This window comes from Lineus longissimus, chromosome 3 (genome assembly GCF_910592395.1).
Source record: "Lineus longissimus chromosome 3, tnLinLong1.2, whole genome shotgun sequence".
NCBI classification, from domain to species: domain Eukaryota; kingdom Metazoa; phylum Nemertea; class Pilidiophora; order Heteronemertea; family Lineidae; genus Lineus; species Lineus longissimus.
In genome coordinates, this window is record NC_088310.1 from 19,604,331 (window position 1) to 19,622,867 (window position 18,537).

Consider the following 18,537-nt stretch of genomic DNA (forward strand, 5'->3'; position numbering starts at 1 on the left):
ATCAGCATACATTAAGGTTCAAGAAAACATTATGAACATCCACAGTCTATATTGATGTCTAGTCTCCAAATCTCAATCCTAATTCTTAGGATCGACATTGACCCCACTCTCTCTCTATGTCCTTCTTTATTTTCTACAGAGATTCCTCTTGATTAGTACCGACTCCAATCTCTCTCCAAACCCTTCTGTATTTTCTACAAATATTCCTCTTGATCAGTAGTACCAAGTAAAGATAATGACTATCTATTTTACCACAGTACCCACCCCAGTACAAATAGGGTTGTCGGAAGAACATTGGTTTTTCACCTGGCAATAATTATGAAAATCCAGACGGTGGGGAAGACACCAGTGATACAGGTACACTAATTATTATGACTTGTAACTGTAATGAAAAAATAGCATTTCATATTATACTCAAGATGCCAGACTCCCCATCTCAAGTAGTCTCCGTTTTATCAGTTGTAACAAACAACAGTCAGCCACTCATCCCCAGTGAAATCTCACTGCTGGTCGTTTTCACAGACTACTAAATTTTTCAAAATTTTATTTTTGTCTTGGCAGATTTCAGAATTTCAACTATCAAAATTAGATAATACTTTTTACACTTTTTAAAGACTACACGTACATTCTTCAAAGCGAAATCTTCTGCCTTTACTTATGCAGGACCACACAGACCATGACTATTGCCAAACTGATTCGGACTGACCATGCATTTGACTAGAAGAGATTTTATACCAAGTGGAAGTAATTTGATGGAAGCCTTCACCACAACAAAGCTTGTGACTCAAAATAAACTATGTATCATCTGCTCTTATAAGCGTGTCGTCGTCTGCTGTTGCGGTTGACCTTTCGGTGGCGAGTAACCCCACCAGCTGTTCATCATTTGCAGAACTGCTGTCTTTTCCTTCGGGCTAAATTGAAGTATCGTCGCAATGGCATTCAACATTTGTTTTCTACCAACGGAATCACTACATATCATGTACTGATACACAACGTTTTTCAAATATTCTAGATTGGCACTTTCACGATTTTTATTGCGCTCATGTTTGCGTATTTCCTCGCGTAACGAGTCGATCTGCTCTTGGTAGCTCTCCTCCTTTGTGGCTGTCATCTGCTGCAGATCTCTCAAGGCCGACTCAAGGTCACGCTTCTGCTTCCGTAACGTATTCACCTCAACATTCTTCCGCGCCTGCTCATGAGCGAAATGCAACAGCGCGCCATCAGGCTGCACACCAGACGACATTGTCAATTTCTGAATTAAACTGTTCACTACTTCTTCTTCGGTACCTAGACCACCATCGCGACTCTCCTGACTATCCGTCGACCTTGACCTCTGCAATATTGCAGCAGAATAACTATCCCCACTCAGACTCTTGACAGGGCTGCCCATTTTCAACATTTCTATCTCCTTATCTTTCTCGACCAAAAGAGCTATTGTCCGATCACGGTGCTTGTGGAGCTGCTGTTCAAGAGCCGACGCACGTTTCTTATATTCCGTTTCAGCATTGCTAAGTTCATCTTGATGCTTCTCCTGCATGCGCGTGATGGATTTGCGCATATCCTCGACGATCGTCTGGTGCTTGGTCTCCTCTTCTTCCATCTGATATCGCAGCAACTTCACACGATCTTTCAGTTCACCGTTCTGTTTCTTGACGCCATCTACCTCTTTAGTAGTTGTCAAGTCCTGAAACAGCAAGCAACCAGGTTTAGAAAAGTTAATGAAATGAACATTTTCCTAATCAGAAGAATATTTGCAAGCCAAATCTGCATGCATTTACAACACAATATTGCTCACATCAGAAATATGCCATGTGTATTATGAAATTGAGAATTAATCAATAAAGCCAATCAATTTGTTTCCCAGGACAAGCTGTCACCAGGACTGTGCACAGGACATAAACTGGCCTTTTCATGTCTCCAGTTGCATGATGCAGCCCAGTATCATTTGAATGTCCTTGCGAGAAATCCTGGGGTCATCACATGCACGATGGAATGCCATAGCTGGTACCAATGTTCTCCGCAACCAATGTTTGTCACGTGGGCCAACAGGCCAAAAGTATATTATTTCTTACATTTACCATTTACTACCAGAAGAAATAAAACTTAGAGGAGACCAGACCATAATCTACAACCAGACCATCATCTTTGAAGCGGTAAGCTGAGGAAAACTTCAACTTCAACCTCAACTAAATATAAGCTTACCACCTAACCAAAAGAAAACTGTGTGGAGAAGAGTGAGTGCTTATAGCCATTACATTTGAGGTTATTTACTGGTATCTGAATATGGCCGGGACCAGTAAGCTTGTTTTGTTGTTTACCTTTGAGCTTTTATTCTTGAGCACTGATTGAGCTCGGAGTTTGTATCTCTCAAACTCCTCTTTGAGTTGCAGCAGTTCCTCTCGACATCGTTTATGAGGCTCTTCATCCTCATCTTCCGCACTTGCATGTGCCTTCAGTAACTCTGCAAAGACAGGTGAGGATGGTAATTAGTTTTGTGTTAGAAGGACATGATCAGGGACAGGGGAACCAAATATAAGGCTTGTTTCTTGCCACAGCCTGAAATTCAAACAATTGACAATTGTGACAGGGACTTGCTCAACTCTGAAAAAAATATTCATGGAATTACAAGCCCTGCAAATTGGTCTTGATATAACCATTAGCTCAGCAGTTTGTGAATCATTGATGTTCACAATTTCACCCCCTCTCACAAATTCTGAAAATACTGGGATAAAAATTAGGGAATTGTTATATTTTGGGGAGAGAGTCTAACAGTAAAGAGTCCAGGATAAGCTACATTCACCAGCGAGACTTAATTTGAATTCAGCTTAAGTAGTTGCCATTCCCTTTCAGTTCTTGACCTCTTGTTAAAGATTAAGGCCAAAAAACCCTCCTTTAAGCCCAATTTTAAAAAGAATTAAGGAATCATTTAAAATAATTTCTTCTTTTTTCTTTTTCTTTAATTAAGTTTTAAAGCGGTGCCAACTCTAAGACTCCTGAATAGCATTCATCTGATCCCTAATGAAATCAAACTTCACAACATTGCACATATCAGGGGAATCCTCTTAAAAGTAACCCATAGCTATGATTGCCAAATCAGCCGTGTCCATCTACCTTTGAAAACATAACCACTTGATAGGCGAGCTAATTCCAACCCTCTTCAGTTCGACAATAGTAAAACAGGCTTATGAAGGACAACTTAGGAAGGCTTCCAGGAGAAGCACTCTTAATTCAATTCCACCGAATTTTACAAAGTTAACAAATGTATTGAAAATAAATTAAAAGGAAAATAAACTGCAGGAAGCTTTGAAAACTACTTTGCTGTTAAATTGGTCTAAATTAAAACAAGATGAAGCCACACTGACCATTGCTTTGAAAACTACTTTGCTGTTAATTTGGTCTAAATTAAAACAAGATGAAGCCACACTGACCATTGCTTGTGGAATGCAAGGTTTTTCAACTTGCTTATGTATCCAAACACTCATTGCCAGATACTTAAAAGCCAAGTTTAGTCAATTTATTGCTCAACTTGGTTGTGGTTAGCAGCCAAGTATAATAAACAAGAGAAAGCGATTTGTTGAGTAAGTGTGTCCTAGACTAGGACAATTAGCACTCAAGAAGCCAAAGATTAAAAGTTTTTGGGAAAATTTTACAGGGTAAATATTTTATCGAAAGGTGCCAAAAGTCACTTAATGATGCCTTCTTAACATGTTTGTAGATTTGTTTAGATTTATTTTCTCTTACAGTACACACTGGCATAATACCCAGAGGCCCTTTAATCCGAGGCACCAGGTAATTTGCAATTAGGATATTGACTGGAACATACCCTGAAATAGTATGAAGCCAGTCCTTGTCAGTAACCACAGGTAACAAAATATTGAAACTTTGGTGGCCCAAGTATGTAGCAAAACAAAAATACGGCCGCTTTCAATCAGAAAAATATTAGTTAAAAAAACTAATAATCATTAGGATTTCTCACAGATGCTGTGATAGCAAGAGAAACTGATATAACCTGTCCTTATGTTATTAACAAACAGTTAAAAAAACTTGGGTGAATAGTCTGATATCAACTGACAACGGTAGATTCGACTACACTATCCTGAAAGCTTTCAGTAGAACTCGGATGAGTAGCTCAATCTATAATATCAGCACTATAACCAGAGCGTTTCCGATCTGTACCCATTTATACACCACGGTAGATTAAGGCATAGGCAAAGAGCCCTGCTTCCAGTTTTTGTTGTCTATTCAGAGTCATGAAACTCACCAAAGGAAGCCTCAAGATATGCCGTACCGACAATATCCTCCCGCTCTGGTGCGTCTGCCACAACATCTACAAGCTCGCCAATCAGATCAGACAATTCCTCCTTGGACATCCCATCGATATCGAGATTCTCCAAGCTCACAAACTGACCCGATGAGAACTCGATCTCCCGATTGCTGATGTCACTGATCAGGGACTCATTGAGCATGTTCAGGGCGCCAGGGTCCCCAGACGTTTCATGGTAGGTATGAATTTCACTGATCTGACACTCCCTGGCCACATAATCTACATCTAGCCGGCAATCCTCAGTAAACTGGGGAAGGAGCGAGATACTTTTTTCATTGCCCTTCTCAAGGATTTTCTGATCCACTTCTGTTCCACTATCAGTTGAGTTTTGAGTGGTCAATACTTTGATATCAGTCCCTTCTTCATCACTTTCAAAACTTTCTCCAAATCCGCTATCGTTAGTTTTGCATGAATACTTCCTCTGTGTTGCTGCCTCATCCATATCTAAATCGCTGTAACCACTTGTCGTATCAGGTGATGAACAATTGCTTTTTCCATCAACATCCTTGGACAATTTCGGTCCAGTGCTGTGCCTGATCTCTGGACAGAATCCCATATGATGCACTGAGGCAACCTCATCACAGTGCTTGCAATGACCGTTGCTATTCCGGATGACGCAAAGTCCACGGAAATCAACCTGGGGTCCATGGCCTGTATTTTCCAGGACGTGGCCAGCACATTCATCAACACAGTGACTGATCTCTGTGGTTGCACCATCAACCAACGTTGAGAGACATGCCTCTGAATTGCCAGGGAATTCACTGGAAGTTGGAATTTTCTCATCTTTCAATTGAAGTTTTTTCTTATCAAATGTGGAAGATACCGAGCTGTCTTTGACATCGTCAATAGAATCAATGAATTTCAGGTCGCTATCTTCACCCCAACTGGGGCCATCATCACTGGAACTCGGAGGAGGACTTCTGTCTTCCTCAGGAAAAGCCTCAGGGACTTCGAAAGAAATTCGTCCAATTTTCAAAACTCTTGCAGCTTTTGTTTCCAAGTCGTTGCTGCAGACAATTATTGTCTGTTCAGTTTTTACATCAGTGTCAGATGCATTTTCTACATCATTGCTACATGAAGTTTCTGTCTCTTTGCTACATACGGTTTGAGTGTCTTTGCTACAGGCCATCCCACCATCAGTCCTCTCCCTGTTCAGTTCATCAGCTCTCAGTGAAGACACGGAAGACTCTGATTTATGCCTTTCTTTCTCCATGCTGCTCCAATTCGAACGGAAGTTTATTTCACTGTTGCGCCTGGTTCTAATAATGCGGTTTAGTCGATCATCCACGAGTGAAAAATCTAAAGACTTGGAAATATCGAAAATGGATGGAATTCGTTCCATCTTAATATCCTAAACGAAAGTCACCATAGATGGAAAAAACTAACAACTTGAGAAAATATACTCCCAATATAGTCCTTGCACAATTGAAGAGAGGAGACCCTCACTCCTAACTATATGAAAACACCAAGGAGAAAGTTTGGTCAAGGTTTATCAAATGGTGCTGTTACACCAACTGATAATATCTGAGAAAAATCACTGAACAACCATTCTAACCCGACAGCCTAAACCATTTAAAAAACCAGGCAACCAATCAAAACACAGCCATAGAAAACGTCACAATAACATTACATAACACCATGTAGATAGACTTTGTAGAATTATGTCCGAGAAGGTTGGACATGAAAACGGACTTAATTGTTGCCAAATTAACAAATCACCGAGTTGTTTAGGAGTACCTGTCTTGTTTAATTAGTTGGTTAAATTAAAATATTGGTTTTGTATGATCAACTGGTAAATAAGTAGGATAACAGTAGAAGACTGGCCCATTCATGTCATCCAACTTGCTGTAAGCCGACTGAGGTCATAGACATAGTTGAAATGTTTGGAAGTTTCTAGCAGGTGTTTACGGGGTACTTATATAAACAATGCAGTTCATCCCAGATTATTGTATTTAAACCTCTACCACTAGACAAGACCTATGGCACATAAAATGGGAATAACAATAAGTAACTTCATTCACTGCAAGAGAGATTCAGAAAAAAACTGGCACTTTGAATTGTTGACCCCCTGGATCTGACTGAAACTTTCAGTGATGGTTGACTTCAGTCACTAAAGCTATTTGTTTGCTTCCTTTTGCGTTTGGTAAGCTAGAAGATATTACATAGAAGGTATAGACATCTTTGGGGTAAAAAATGAACTAAAAGTGGTAAAAACCATACATGTTTGGTAGCTACAACCTGTGTAAAATCAGTCAAGTGACCATTTCCTCGACCCTGACTTATAGAGACACATTACTTTTCACCAAATTACAGACACACCAGTAAGTACTAAAACACATCCTACCTTCAACATTAATAGGTCTCTCAGATCTTTCATTTGCCAGTTTCAGCAACCCCTTCACTTTCATCATCTTATCGACCAACGCCTGAATGTCCAAATTACTATCATCATCACTATCAAACTCGGAATTATTCGGATGGGCAGCACGAGCAAGGGCAGTGTTTTCCATATCGAGTTGTGTGACCCGTTCTCTTAATCGGACTATGGCTTGTTGGTCATGAAGGCGGGTGCGTTCGTAGTTGCCGACTACTTCCGAGAGTTCTGACAACTTGGCCTCCAGGCCAGAGACACGCTGCTCACTCTGGGATGCGACCAGTTGAACTCTCTCCTCCGCTTCATTCGCCCGCTTCTGCTCCATCTGGACTTGGATGCGATGAGATGCCTGCAAGATCAAAACACCGGGAATGAAGATCCAAATGCGGACCAATGATGTACGCATCAGGCATAAGGTACCATCAGGAGACCACACCAATCCTTTGGTTGGATGAGCAACTCCCAAGGCCAGCATTTGAACTGTCTTATTTTATTGCCTTATGATTAATGGTACAATCTTTTTTTGATATTTCGGGCCTACCTTCATTCCCACCATCTCTCCCTGCAACTCTAACAAGAGCGGTGACGGCTGGTCTGCCTTCTCTTCTGATGCCTTTAACCTTGTCCTAACAGCATCCAACTCCTGGCACATCTTCTGCATCTTCTTCTCATACTCTACAGAGATGTCGGGCATGTTCTCCTTTTCAATGAGTTTCCCCTTTAACTCATCACACTGAAAGCCACAAATTGAGGTTAAGACTACTAGAAAGATGAGATGGCTTCTTTTGGCAAGAAGAAAGAGAGGATGCAGAGGTTGTAAACACAAATATTTTCTCGGTTCTGCATTACCAAAGATAACAACAGATGCCCTTTTCGCCAAGGTAAAAGACTTTCACCTGAATGAGCTAAGTGATCATGTCTTCCATTACCATACCTGGAGTTCCAAGCTCTCTTTTATCAACCTCTCTTCCGAGATGCGTTTCTGCAGTTCTCTCATCATGACGCCATGATCATTCTGTTCCTTCTCCCTCTCATACTGATGACTAATCAGCTTGGCTTTCAACTCCAACACTTGATCCTGCAACTCTTGAGCAATTTGCTGGTTCTGGTTCCGCTCGTGCTCCAACTTGTTCACTTTCTCTTCCGTCTCTTGCTGAAAGTACAGAACAAATTGGTTAAAACTATGCAGGGTGTTCAATTCGAAGTACTCTGTTATTTGCACAGAAAGATAATGATTCCGATATCTGGCATAAAGGCCAAAGTACGCACATAATGTGAAAATTGTGAAAATACTGCTCTTTCGATGGTATAAGATTTACAGCAACACTTACTCTGATCTTCCTTTTATCAGCCTTGAAGCTCGTTTCCATCTCTGACTTCTCTTGAGTGAGAGTAGCCAGTGAGGACATGAGGGTGGCAAGCTGGTCCCGCACATGCTGGACGTCATCCTGCTGGTCGGTAGATTCCTCAGATGTTCCCTAGAATAGAATCAAATAAACAAATTGAGTGCAAAAAAAGCCAGTTTAAAAGAGACCATTATATCTGATTCAATATTGATCACAAAATTTTCCCCAAAGAGCCTGGGGTGTCAGGGATTCAACTAGTATTAAGCTGCACTACAAGTCGCAAGTCAGGGAAAGTGACTACAAAAATTACAAAATATTACCTCTGACAAATGAAGAAAAAAAGAATTTAGATACCTTTCCCTTCAAAACGTTAATAGTGTCGCTAAAGATATTTTGAACTTGGGGAAGCCCTGGGGTGTAATTTTAAGCCACACCCTTTTTATACCTTGTCTTTACAGTACCAGTTTGAAAAGTACTTTGAACGTGCAAATGGCAGACCTCAACTCCATAAATCTATTCTATTGTAATGGTTTTTCAATTTGACCTAGATGTAGGTCATTTTACACACCTGTCATTCGTGTATGTATGCGAATGGTATACACTGAAATGCATTATAAAGTCTTTTCCATCGGAAAGGCCAGGCATGTATCAAAAAGGCACCAACTGGAAGGAGGACAGTCAGACTATGTTGCCTGTGTCAGCTCCCTCAAGACTGTCACTGACAATAGCCATTTAAATCATTACTTGTACTGGTAATGTAAAATCGTGGCATTTGGGCACCAATTTTAGGTGCAAATAGAGCCTTTGAACTTCATTATAACCCTTTTAAGAAAACAACCCCTTATACTTTATTCCGTGTCGACACCCTCTCATTTGTTGCACACCTATCAAGAACTTACAGAAGCATTCAATGGATCCACAAAGCTGTCCTCATCATTGCTAGATGAATCCTTCTTTGGCTGTTGAGGAGTTGGTGGTTTCTTGGCTGGTGCACTCAGACACTTTAAGGTGGCCTCTAATGCCTCTTTCTCCTTGCCCAAACTTTTGTAGGCATGCACGAGATCTGAAAGAAACAAATTATGAAACGTGAGATATTCACTTCAGATCAAGGGTTTGTGGGAAGAATTATGATATCAAAAACTCATTTCCAGATCAAAGGTACATGCTTCGTCTAACATCGATTATAACTGAACCTTCCCTCAATGAAATCCAGAAAAACCCAAATGAACTGAAGTAGACCTTACCCCTCAGCTTCTTCTCATATCTCTGCAGTTGTTCCCTCTGAGACTCAATCGTATCAAGAAGCTCTGATCTCGATGCACGATCCATTCTTCAAGCAGTTAACTTAATGTCACTCAAGTCTCAAGACGTCCAATTACTGATTCATCCATTTCAAATAGATTACTCAGATTACTGAAAATGAATCAAATAAGCAAATTAAATGAACCCAAAAACACTGAGAAGGAACAAAACAAAAAGTAACAATTGCTGAGCCTGGTTGTTGTAACTACATGAACTTAGTATAGCCTAAAATAGGCCTAGGGCCTACATCATACATGCATGACATGACTGACTCTGTCTCCGACAGGAAAGATTCTGTGGTAGTTTTTGGAATAAATACCGTTAAGGATAATCAATAGAGGGCATTTTTTAATCATCATGGTGTTATTTGAGATCTCTGTCAGATCAAATGTCCAATCCGGGAATAAATGATGACAAAAACAGCGTTTTTGTAAAGTTTTTTTACTAAAAATTTCTGCCAACACACCGCAACAATCAGCACCTTCTAACGGGCTTTTATAACACTAGATTATAAAGAAATCCTTGATGGACATTCAATATTTCTCTTATAACGGAATTAATTGACAATAATTTATCACTGCAAAATTTAATAGATTTCTAAATTTCTTTGGTAGAAGTAAAGTTCTATTTATAAATAAATGATTTTTTAAAGTGAAACGTAAAAGAGTTCTGTACAATTTCTCAATTTTTCAGCAACTTCCGGTATTTTTGCACAAAAACTGGAATTTTCTTTTTTCCTCTATATTTTGATCATATGGCCGTCTAAAAGCTAAGAAATGGGTGGTGAGCAATGGAAAACGATTGCTCCATGTTTGAAACATCTGACAGAGCTAATTCAGCGGGATGGAAGTCTTTCTGGGCTGTGTCCTGGCAGTATCAGGATTGTGGATGTCAACACAAGGTGACAAATTGAAAACTGACACTCAGAATGTGCCTCATAGCCTAGTGGTTAACACTGGTGCCTGAGTGTGGGCTATCATGCAATAGGGCCTGGGGAGCCTCCCCTACTTTGCCGAAGTCCCTCGGCGTAACACGTCAACACTGACAACAGATGGACTTCCGAGTAATTTACAGAAACAGGAATGAGGAACTCATTTGGATTTGGTTGCTGTAGCCTGTGGCTGTGGGAGCTTGTGCATTCTGTGAATAATTAAGTATATGCATATATGACCTTGTATTGCCCTCAATGATTTGATTGAAATCTGATAGTAGTAGTAAGTACAAAACCTGATGATCCAATAATCTTTTTTTTTGAGTTATCTATACTAGAACTGCCTGCACATAGTTAAGTTATTTCATAGTCTTTATGTATATTTCAGTTCAAGCTGTTCATTGTTAGAGAAGGCACCATGTGGTGATAGGTTTAAAATGCGGATACCATATGCTGGAGTCTCAATTGAATGTAAGTTTCTGAAATACTGTAGATCAATCATTTTGCTGGCATGCCATGATGATGTCCTCAGTATACTGGAGTTTTAAGTGAAAATTTCAGGTGGTAGGCCGACTATTTTATGTGCAGAAAATATGGAAATTAATCATTGTTGCACTTCAGGAGACCAGTTTTGCTGCCAATTTGAAAGCAGATGCATAAGTTGAAAAGATCTATCTTTCATGATTCCATTGATTAAACATTCAACATGCCTGTATCAAATCGCTTTCATGATGATAACAATTTGACAGTTTTCCATCTGGGTGATTGCTTGCAATACATTTCAGGGGAGGTGCTATTTGACCTTCATCAGCCTCATCAAGCTCCAGACTTCATATTCAGCCAAGAAGACAAAGATTTTCAAGTAGACTTAGACATGGTGCCTGTAAGTTTTTGCTGAAAGGGAATCTACCAATTTACCAATCTGGGAATGGAAACTTTAGGCCTATGTCTTGTGTTATGCGACTGTGTGAATGTTACGTATAGACAGGTATTCAGTCCTTCCAGTTGGTGTGATTGGATCTGACAGTATTCTTAATCAATTGTGACACTTTCCTTAGGGGTGATAATCAGGCCCTTTGCTATAGCAGAGCAGGATCTATGTTCTAATATAAATATTACATAAACTCCTTTTCATCCTTTTTGCCTTTAAAGTGCAGTAAAGATAGCTATCAATTTTGTTGGCATTGTCTCCTTTATAATTATGATTGTTGCACTGCAAAAGTTAAAGTTTTATGTTTCCTGATCTGAATTTTCAGAGTTTGGTCCACTGGAATCCTAAAAAGCCAGATAGTTTATTGCGGGTAACTGAGGAGGTCCTCCACCAATACAAAGAATACCACCGATCCCTGGTGAATCACCATGTTCGTCTCCAGTTTGAATACTCATCATTTATAGAGCAAGAACAGTTTCGAGAGGACGATATCGAAATACATGTTGGCAGAAAAAGTGAGGTGGGTAGAAGATGTCAGTCATCCTGGCATCTTTGTTTATTGTCCTGAAGGCCTTACACCTGTGAATTCCTAAAACATTCATAGCTCGCCTAAATGAGGAGTCGCAGTGGTGTAGTGCTCAGGTTTCTGACTCGTGGTCATGTGGTACCTGTTCGATATCAACTGTCGGTGTGAGACTCCAGGCAGGTCTCTTTGCCTTTGCATGCCTTGCTCCATCCCGGTGTATAAATGGGGACCGATTGTTAAGGCTAAAGCCCTGATTTAGCTGCTCATCCGTGGCCTCCTGAAAGGCTTCAGGGTAGATCAGGATTAAAGTCTGAATTCAGTTGATATCAGAATATTTCTCCTAACCATTCACTTGAACATCTCACCTCAGCAGTGAACACCAGAGGAGACTTCACCTCTAGAAGTTTAGAAGTATATGATCCGTTTCATCTTTCAGAAAAAAATTGGCCCAGTCAATTTCCTAATAAAACTGCCCATCAATTTTGCTCGGATCCCAGCTATACTTACCAAAGATAACCCAGGGGAAGACGCAGCTGTGTTGTTGATCAGCTTTCACTCGCCCGATAGCATGAACAGCAAGATTACCCCACAGTTGTACCTCTCACCAAGAGTAGAACAGTACGTATCAATACTTACTTGTCCCCTTCCAACTGAGTGAATCTCTTACGCCACTTTTCTCCACTTTCTTATGTCATTAGCTTGAGGAATTGATATCGATGTAGAGGTATTGGCTGTCTCACCCAAACAGCAAGGGTGGGGCTTAAATGTTGGCCAAAACCAAGGCGGGTGCCGCAAGGTTATGTCATATGAAAGAGTAGACAAAGGAGCTGATATTTGGATATAGTATCCAATTTCTCTGAAATATCTTCATTTTCATCTTGTAGTTGTATAGGAGGGTGCAGTAGTCTTCGGGTACCACCCTGGCCGACGGGAGGCTGCCTGATGGACTATGTACCAGTTGTAAGTAGGCTCTTGGAGAAAAAAGTGGAGAAGGTCATTGCAGGATTTGAGAAGAGGAAAGATTATATTGCTGCATTCCTTAGCCATTTTGGGAGGTAGGTTGTCAAAAAGGATGCAATAGCAGTTGAACTCTCCAATTTTATTTAAAAGAAGTTTTTATCAGTGTCGCCAATCTAAAATTACTATGTAGTGCAGACAGAGCTTCAATATTTTATAAAGAGTCCTTGGAAAGAATATCAATTAACTAACAAATAAAGTGTCCTGTCTTTGTCATCATCAGATTTATCTATCTGTCTTCTCCTCTGACTTTCAGGTCGGTCATTGAGTACGACATGGAAGGTTTCTCAAAAATATCTTTAATGTTGGAGTGGAACGATTTCTTCTTTATATTTCATGGTAGGCATTCCTAATTTCCATATAGGAATAACAATATGCTGTATTCTTGAGGTCAGCTGTTGAACTAGTTCTTATAGTTTTCCTAGCTATCATGTTCAAATCCATCTTCAGTGCCTTCAAGTTAAAGTAGTGAGAGATACATTGCATTTCGGGGTTGCTACTCCGAAAAAGAACAACAGTGATCTTAAAACCATTTCACATTGAAGGATGGTATACTCTGCTGATAGCTTCACAGGAAAACTGTATTTCTACAGCATAAGTCATTTCGATTATGTGCTATTTCAGTTGAAGTACCCACCCAGTTTCCAGAAGACCCGCCTACCTTCACGTTCCAGTCTATATACCATGAAAATAGCGGTAAACCATACATGAAGAGTTCTAAGGACTACCCCTACAGCCCGCGATGGTCAGGCAATGAAATGGTGGAGCGAGCATGGTGAGTATTCGTCTTTAAGCCCCAGTGGGTACTGGTACCAAGTGATTTTTTTTAAAATGTCCTCGTCATATTTGAAACTCATTTGGAAGTCCTTTGCTTATAAAAATGATATCAAAAACTAATTTCTCATCCTTTTATTCCATCTCACTAAAAAATCATACAATGTTGGGTAAACAATAGAAATAAGAATGACATGATTTGAAGAAAACTCTAGGTTTCACCTGCTCGCTTGATATGCTATTTTAATGTGCTACATCATGCTGCAAGGTGCTGCGATTTTCTCCTACTAAGTCAAGGCTAACAATTTAGTTGGTGAATCAGAAAAAAAGGATGAAGAATAAAAATACAGGCATCGCACACGCTTGGCAATAGCAATGCCAAAGATACACCAGTTTTGAGCTTCTGGGATAGAAATAGCAGGGCTGGGTAATCCAGTGCCTTGAAGAGGTTTCCAAAATAGAGAGGCTTGGATAATTACAGTGTAAGACTTGTATCCATTGATTTTTTGCCATCTCTCACATGCAGTGTGAGGAATCCTGTGACTGGCTACGCATTGCAAGTTGTTCTGCTTCAGCAGAATACACAATGATTTAAAAACATTATACAGCTGTTCATTTGTGTTAAATATATAACTATTTATTGCAGGTCCTACATACTAGATAATATTGGAGGATTTCAGAAAGCTTCAATCACTGGGGGATCATATAACTGATGTCGTCTGCCTTCTACAGGGACATAACTGTTGTCATCTGCCTTCTAAAAGGATGAGGGGAGATTCACTGCCAAAGAGACCTAAGTACAAATACAGCTTAGAAATGCCATATAGACTAATGAATGCTGTGTGAGATAGTTGAACTTGAATCTTGGTAATACCCCATGGATTTGAAACTTGGTTATCTTTGAGGCCTGTTATGTTAATATATTGCCTTTATCGTATATAACCAGAAACAATACCGGTATGTATTTTCCATGCTTCAAGATAATCTTTTCATTTGGGAAATGTTGTAAATTTGCATATTTTGTATTATATGACTGTGAATAAAATTATATTATGTTAGTATATAATACAATGTCTTTGAGGTCATCTTTTTGGAGTCGATGAGAGTTCAAAATTTCTTGCGTGGGAATTTCAGCCTGAGAAAATTTCCTTGAATATTTTACTCGTTGTAAATGGGAGTATTAACTTCGGCTGTAGTCGACTTCCTGCTCGAGTGCAAAGAACAATGTTCTCCCATGTGGTGAACTGCCCCGAATGCATCTTTGGGCAGTTCTTGCTACCGAATCTCACATCATCTCAGTCTTGAGTCGGATTGCATTCGAGATTAAGGAGTGCTTTACCATCTTCTTGGCTTGTTCCTGACCAGTGGAGAACAGGGAGTCAAATACAGCCTAAGGTTGTGCATTACAAGATTTGACGCTGTCTACATCACATTGCCATCATTCAGGCCAGGATTTGTCTGTATGATATACGTCCTCATGGTCGTCTTGCCATTATCAAAGCAGGGCACTCGTAATTTGTTGAAGTACATGGTGCCCACACTGTCGGATACTGCATCTTTGTTGGCAGTTAGACAGTCATAGAACTTGTTGTCGCAACTGCAGTGGGAGCTGAAATGATAAAGAGATACTATTAGGATTACGTAAAAATTAAAGCGATCCTATCCTGGTTGTGACTTTGTCCTCAATAGACCAAATTGAGAGGAATTTTATCCCGGTCTTCTGGTTGTGACTTTGTCTTCATGAGACCAATATGGGATGAATTCTTATTCTCTAGACTATCCCTCCAGTGGTATTTGATCACTATAACACCTGTCTTCATGTTCTGGCACTCTGATTTCTGGCTGGATTGATTAATTGATTGATTGGTTGACCAATCGTTTGATTTTATTGTAGGAATCAGATGGTGATACTTTTGTCAACTAAAGCCCACTCTAGACCCAATCCAACACTTGCATTGAAGCCCCTGCCCCTTCCCCTCCCCGTCTTCCCATGGGAATCTCCAACTTGCACTTTACAGTGGAATTAGCTGAATTGTAAACACTTACATTGGCCATGGTCTGAGGTTGAATATACCATGATCGAACTTGTATGGGAGGATTTGTGTTGGACACGAGTCATGTGTCCTGCAGCACATATCAGCAGCTCTGCCTGTGCCAGTAGCAAGGTCATTTTGAGATGATGCAGCATTACCTGCACCACACCAAAGGGTCCCTGCAATTAGGAGAGTAATAGTTAATGAATCTGCCACTGTCGAGGTTGTTATTGTCTCTGGTATATCCCTTGACATGTTTGAGGCAGTGAAAGTGTCTCATCAGTGGCATGAGACGGTTGTGTATCATTGTCTCCGAGAATGTGCCTCTTGTAGGGCATAGGTAGGCTGTGATGACTCTGGTATAATCAGCAGATGTATGGCTAAAAGTGGTTGTGACATCTCCACACAGGTATATTATTGGAAGAGTGTCTCTTGTATGTGTCGTAATAGGATTGTGGCTTCTCTGGTATCATTGTCGACAGATAGTGTCTCCAGTATTGCATAATATGACTGTGACATCTCTGTCATTCTTATTGACAGTTTGTGTATGTCATCAGTATGACATGGTTATGTGACGTTCAGGGTATAACTGCCAAAGAGAGTGTCTATATACGATTGTGGCGTTCTTGGTCATTTTCGGCAAAGAACCTGGGAGGCAAACAGGTTGTAACATTAACTTTTGGCGTCTCTTGTATCGTTGTCAGCAGAAAGAGTGTCTCCTACAAACAAAATATGGTTGTGATGTACGTCTCTGGTCACTGTAGCAGATAGTGTCCCTCGACTCCTACGAATGTGGTGACGTCTCTAAATTGCCGCCAGATACACTCCTGTACGGATGTGGTTGTGACGTCTCTTATAATTGTTACCAGATACACTCCAGTACCGATGTGGTTGTGACGTCTCTAATAATTAATACGAGATACACTCCAGTACTGATGTGGTTGTGATGTCGCTGGTATCATTTTCGTCACAGAAAGGCCCATGGTCTCCTTCAAGGATTTGATTAGAGACAGGATCTCCTCCATATTGATGTCTCTAGTATTTATTTTGGTTGAGTTTCCTGTGTGGCAATACGGTTGTGGTGTCTCTGGTAACATTGTCGGCAAAATGTATGAGTGCTTTCCATGTTGCAATGATGCGTTTGTGATGTCTGGCATCATCGTCAAAGAAAGAGTGTTTCCAATTCGTGTCATGAGTGCCATACTGCAGTTGTTGTGACGTTCCCTGGTAATATATAAGTAGTTATGGTTGTGACTTCGTAGACCATTGTCGGCAGAGAAAAACTGATGTCTTTTGAATGGCAACGAGACATTCCTGGTATCATTGTCGGCAGATAGAGGGTTTCATGTGATATCATGTGGTTGCGACGTCTCTGCTCCGTCTCCTGTTTACAGAGAGGGTCTGTCTGCGTTAATATGCTTATGACTTACGGTTGTTTTATCAGCAATTAAGCTGGGCTGTTCATATTCACATGAACGGCGCCTCTGCACACATGTGCCAGAGAGAATATGTCATTTGTATACTAGCAGCCGGGGTAGCCAGAAAGATCTGACCGGCTACCTAATAGATTGTGAAAATGTCTCCAACACAGCCGTAGGCCCACCCTAAACTTATAGACTACTGAAATGATTCCATACGCCCCTAGTCACGAAACATCCTCCGATCCCACAGCATGTCTTAATAATTTAGGAGGGATCAAAGACTTGCTTTCGCCGACAGAGTACAGGACACGCCGACGAAAAGGACAGTCCCGGGAGGACGGAGCACCTCTTTTTCAGATTGAGCTATATGGGAGGATCTCATAAGACCACGTACGTAACTTCCATAGTGTGAGATGGTAGGGCCGTTTAACAACGTGGTGATAACTGCGCGCTATTTGACGAGCTTACCTGGGAAAATGCCAATCTGTCTTCGGACGCGTCTTTTTTCGCCGCGAAGACTCATTCCAGTAGAGACGGAGACGAGGGTTGAGACAAGCACTAAACCAACTAAACACCTCATAATGTTGCGAAAAACTATCCCAGTCAATGTGTAGAGCCAATAGCCGAGGCCTATAAAAACCTTATCACTATAAACATGAGTGAGAAATTTCAACATATGCCATCGGTAGTTATGATAAGAATTTGATAAACTATAATGAGATATGATGCGAAGTGGTGGTAATGTTTGTTCATGGAATCAATGAGGCCAGTCTTCAGGGCAAAACTTCACTGAACTCCAAATGTAGGCCCACCAATGTACACTGCTGGTAGGTCTGCATGATATCTGCTGGGCAATAACCATCCAATCTAGTCGAGCATTCGATGGGATAAACCAGAAATGATCTATTTATGAGCTGACGGACTCCAACCAGTTTCTTTCTTTCACAAGGTCCTCAGACATGTCAGGTTGTGCAAATCAAGTTTTGTCACTAACGCCGGCGAAGTCATAGGACTTTAGCCAAGTTAATTGAGTAGTGAAATATACCCCCTACTAGGGTACTTCCATCCAACCTAGAAAGCCAGGACGGCTCCTGGTTGATTTTACAGCACATAGTGATATCTCAACTGAAAAGTTTGATTGGGTCTAGTAGGCACTCAAACAATTACTTAAGTTTCGACGACGTGGTTGTATTGGGGATCTCCTTTCAATTTTCCAGGTGTTTTGGGAAGAGGCCAGGGGAAAAAGCACTTATAAGACTTAGGATGTTACTCATATGGGTGTTGGCCTTGGGTCCTGGTCTACTTTGCCAACTAGTCCTTCGCGTTGTATGGGGCATCATGTACAATGTCGGTTTCAATTTTTTGCCCAGTGCCCATCCTTTGTAATGACACATTCCCATGGTGCTCAATTTAAGTTCCTCAAAGGACAATTTTTAAATTAGCCGCCGTACGCTGCTGACAACCAAGAAGGCTCTGCACAATTTTTAAATTAGCCGCCGTACGCTGCTGACATCTATGGTGATTTGACTAACTAAGAAGGTTCTGCACAATTTTTAAA

At 40.6% G+C, this 18,537-nt stretch overlaps 3 protein-coding genes across 4 annotated transcripts; 1 reads left to right on the plus strand and 2 right to left on the minus strand.

Annotated features, from left to right (window-relative positions):
* Nucleotides 1-272: 272 nt before the first annotated feature.
* LOC135484129 (GRIP and coiled-coil domain-containing protein 1-like) lies at nucleotides 273-9,825 on the minus strand. 2 transcript variants are annotated; one of them, XM_064765276.1, is made up of 9 exons: nucleotides 9,813-9,825; nucleotides 9,289-9,457; nucleotides 8,944-9,107; nucleotides 8,030-8,176; nucleotides 7,633-7,851; nucleotides 7,240-7,431; nucleotides 6,669-7,047; nucleotides 2,319-2,461; nucleotides 273-1,684 (listed from the first exon to the last, which is right to left on the minus strand). In XM_064765276.1, the coding sequence occupies exons 2-9, from the start codon at nucleotides 9,371-9,373 to the stop codon at nucleotides 812-814; spliced, it is 2,202 nt and encodes a 733-aa protein (XP_064621346.1). In that variant the 5' UTR covers nucleotides 9,374-9,457; nucleotides 9,813-9,825; the 3' UTR covers nucleotides 273-811. The 2 variants fall into 2 exon arrangements, with proteins under 2 accessions (XP_064621346.1, XP_064621345.1); XM_064765275.1 differs by having other exon boundaries at nucleotides 9,666-9,819.
* Nucleotides 9,826-10,044: 219 nt separating this feature from the next.
* On the plus strand, nucleotides 10,045-14,306 carry LOC135484131 (BRISC and BRCA1-A complex member 2-like). Its single transcript, XM_064765280.1, has 9 exons — nucleotides 10,045-10,247; nucleotides 10,666-10,748; nucleotides 11,063-11,160; nucleotides 11,534-11,728; nucleotides 12,171-12,352; nucleotides 12,619-12,789; nucleotides 13,008-13,090; nucleotides 13,376-13,526; nucleotides 14,172-14,306. The coding sequence occupies exons 1-9, from the start codon at nucleotides 10,123-10,125 to the stop codon at nucleotides 14,236-14,238; spliced, it is 1,155 nt and encodes a 384-aa protein (XP_064621350.1). The 5' UTR covers nucleotides 10,045-10,122; the 3' UTR covers nucleotides 14,239-14,306.
* On the minus strand, nucleotides 13,646-17,654 carry LOC135484132 (phospholipase A2 isozymes PA3A/PA3B/PA5-like). Its single transcript, XM_064765281.1, has 3 exons — nucleotides 17,448-17,654; nucleotides 15,572-15,737; nucleotides 13,646-15,134 (listed from the first exon to the last, which is right to left on the minus strand). The coding sequence occupies exons 1-3, from the start codon at nucleotides 17,557-17,559 to the stop codon at nucleotides 14,948-14,950; spliced, it is 465 nt and encodes a 154-aa protein (XP_064621351.1). The 5' UTR covers nucleotides 17,560-17,654; the 3' UTR covers nucleotides 13,646-14,947.
* Between the last annotated feature and the right edge of the window lie 883 nt (nucleotides 17,655-18,537).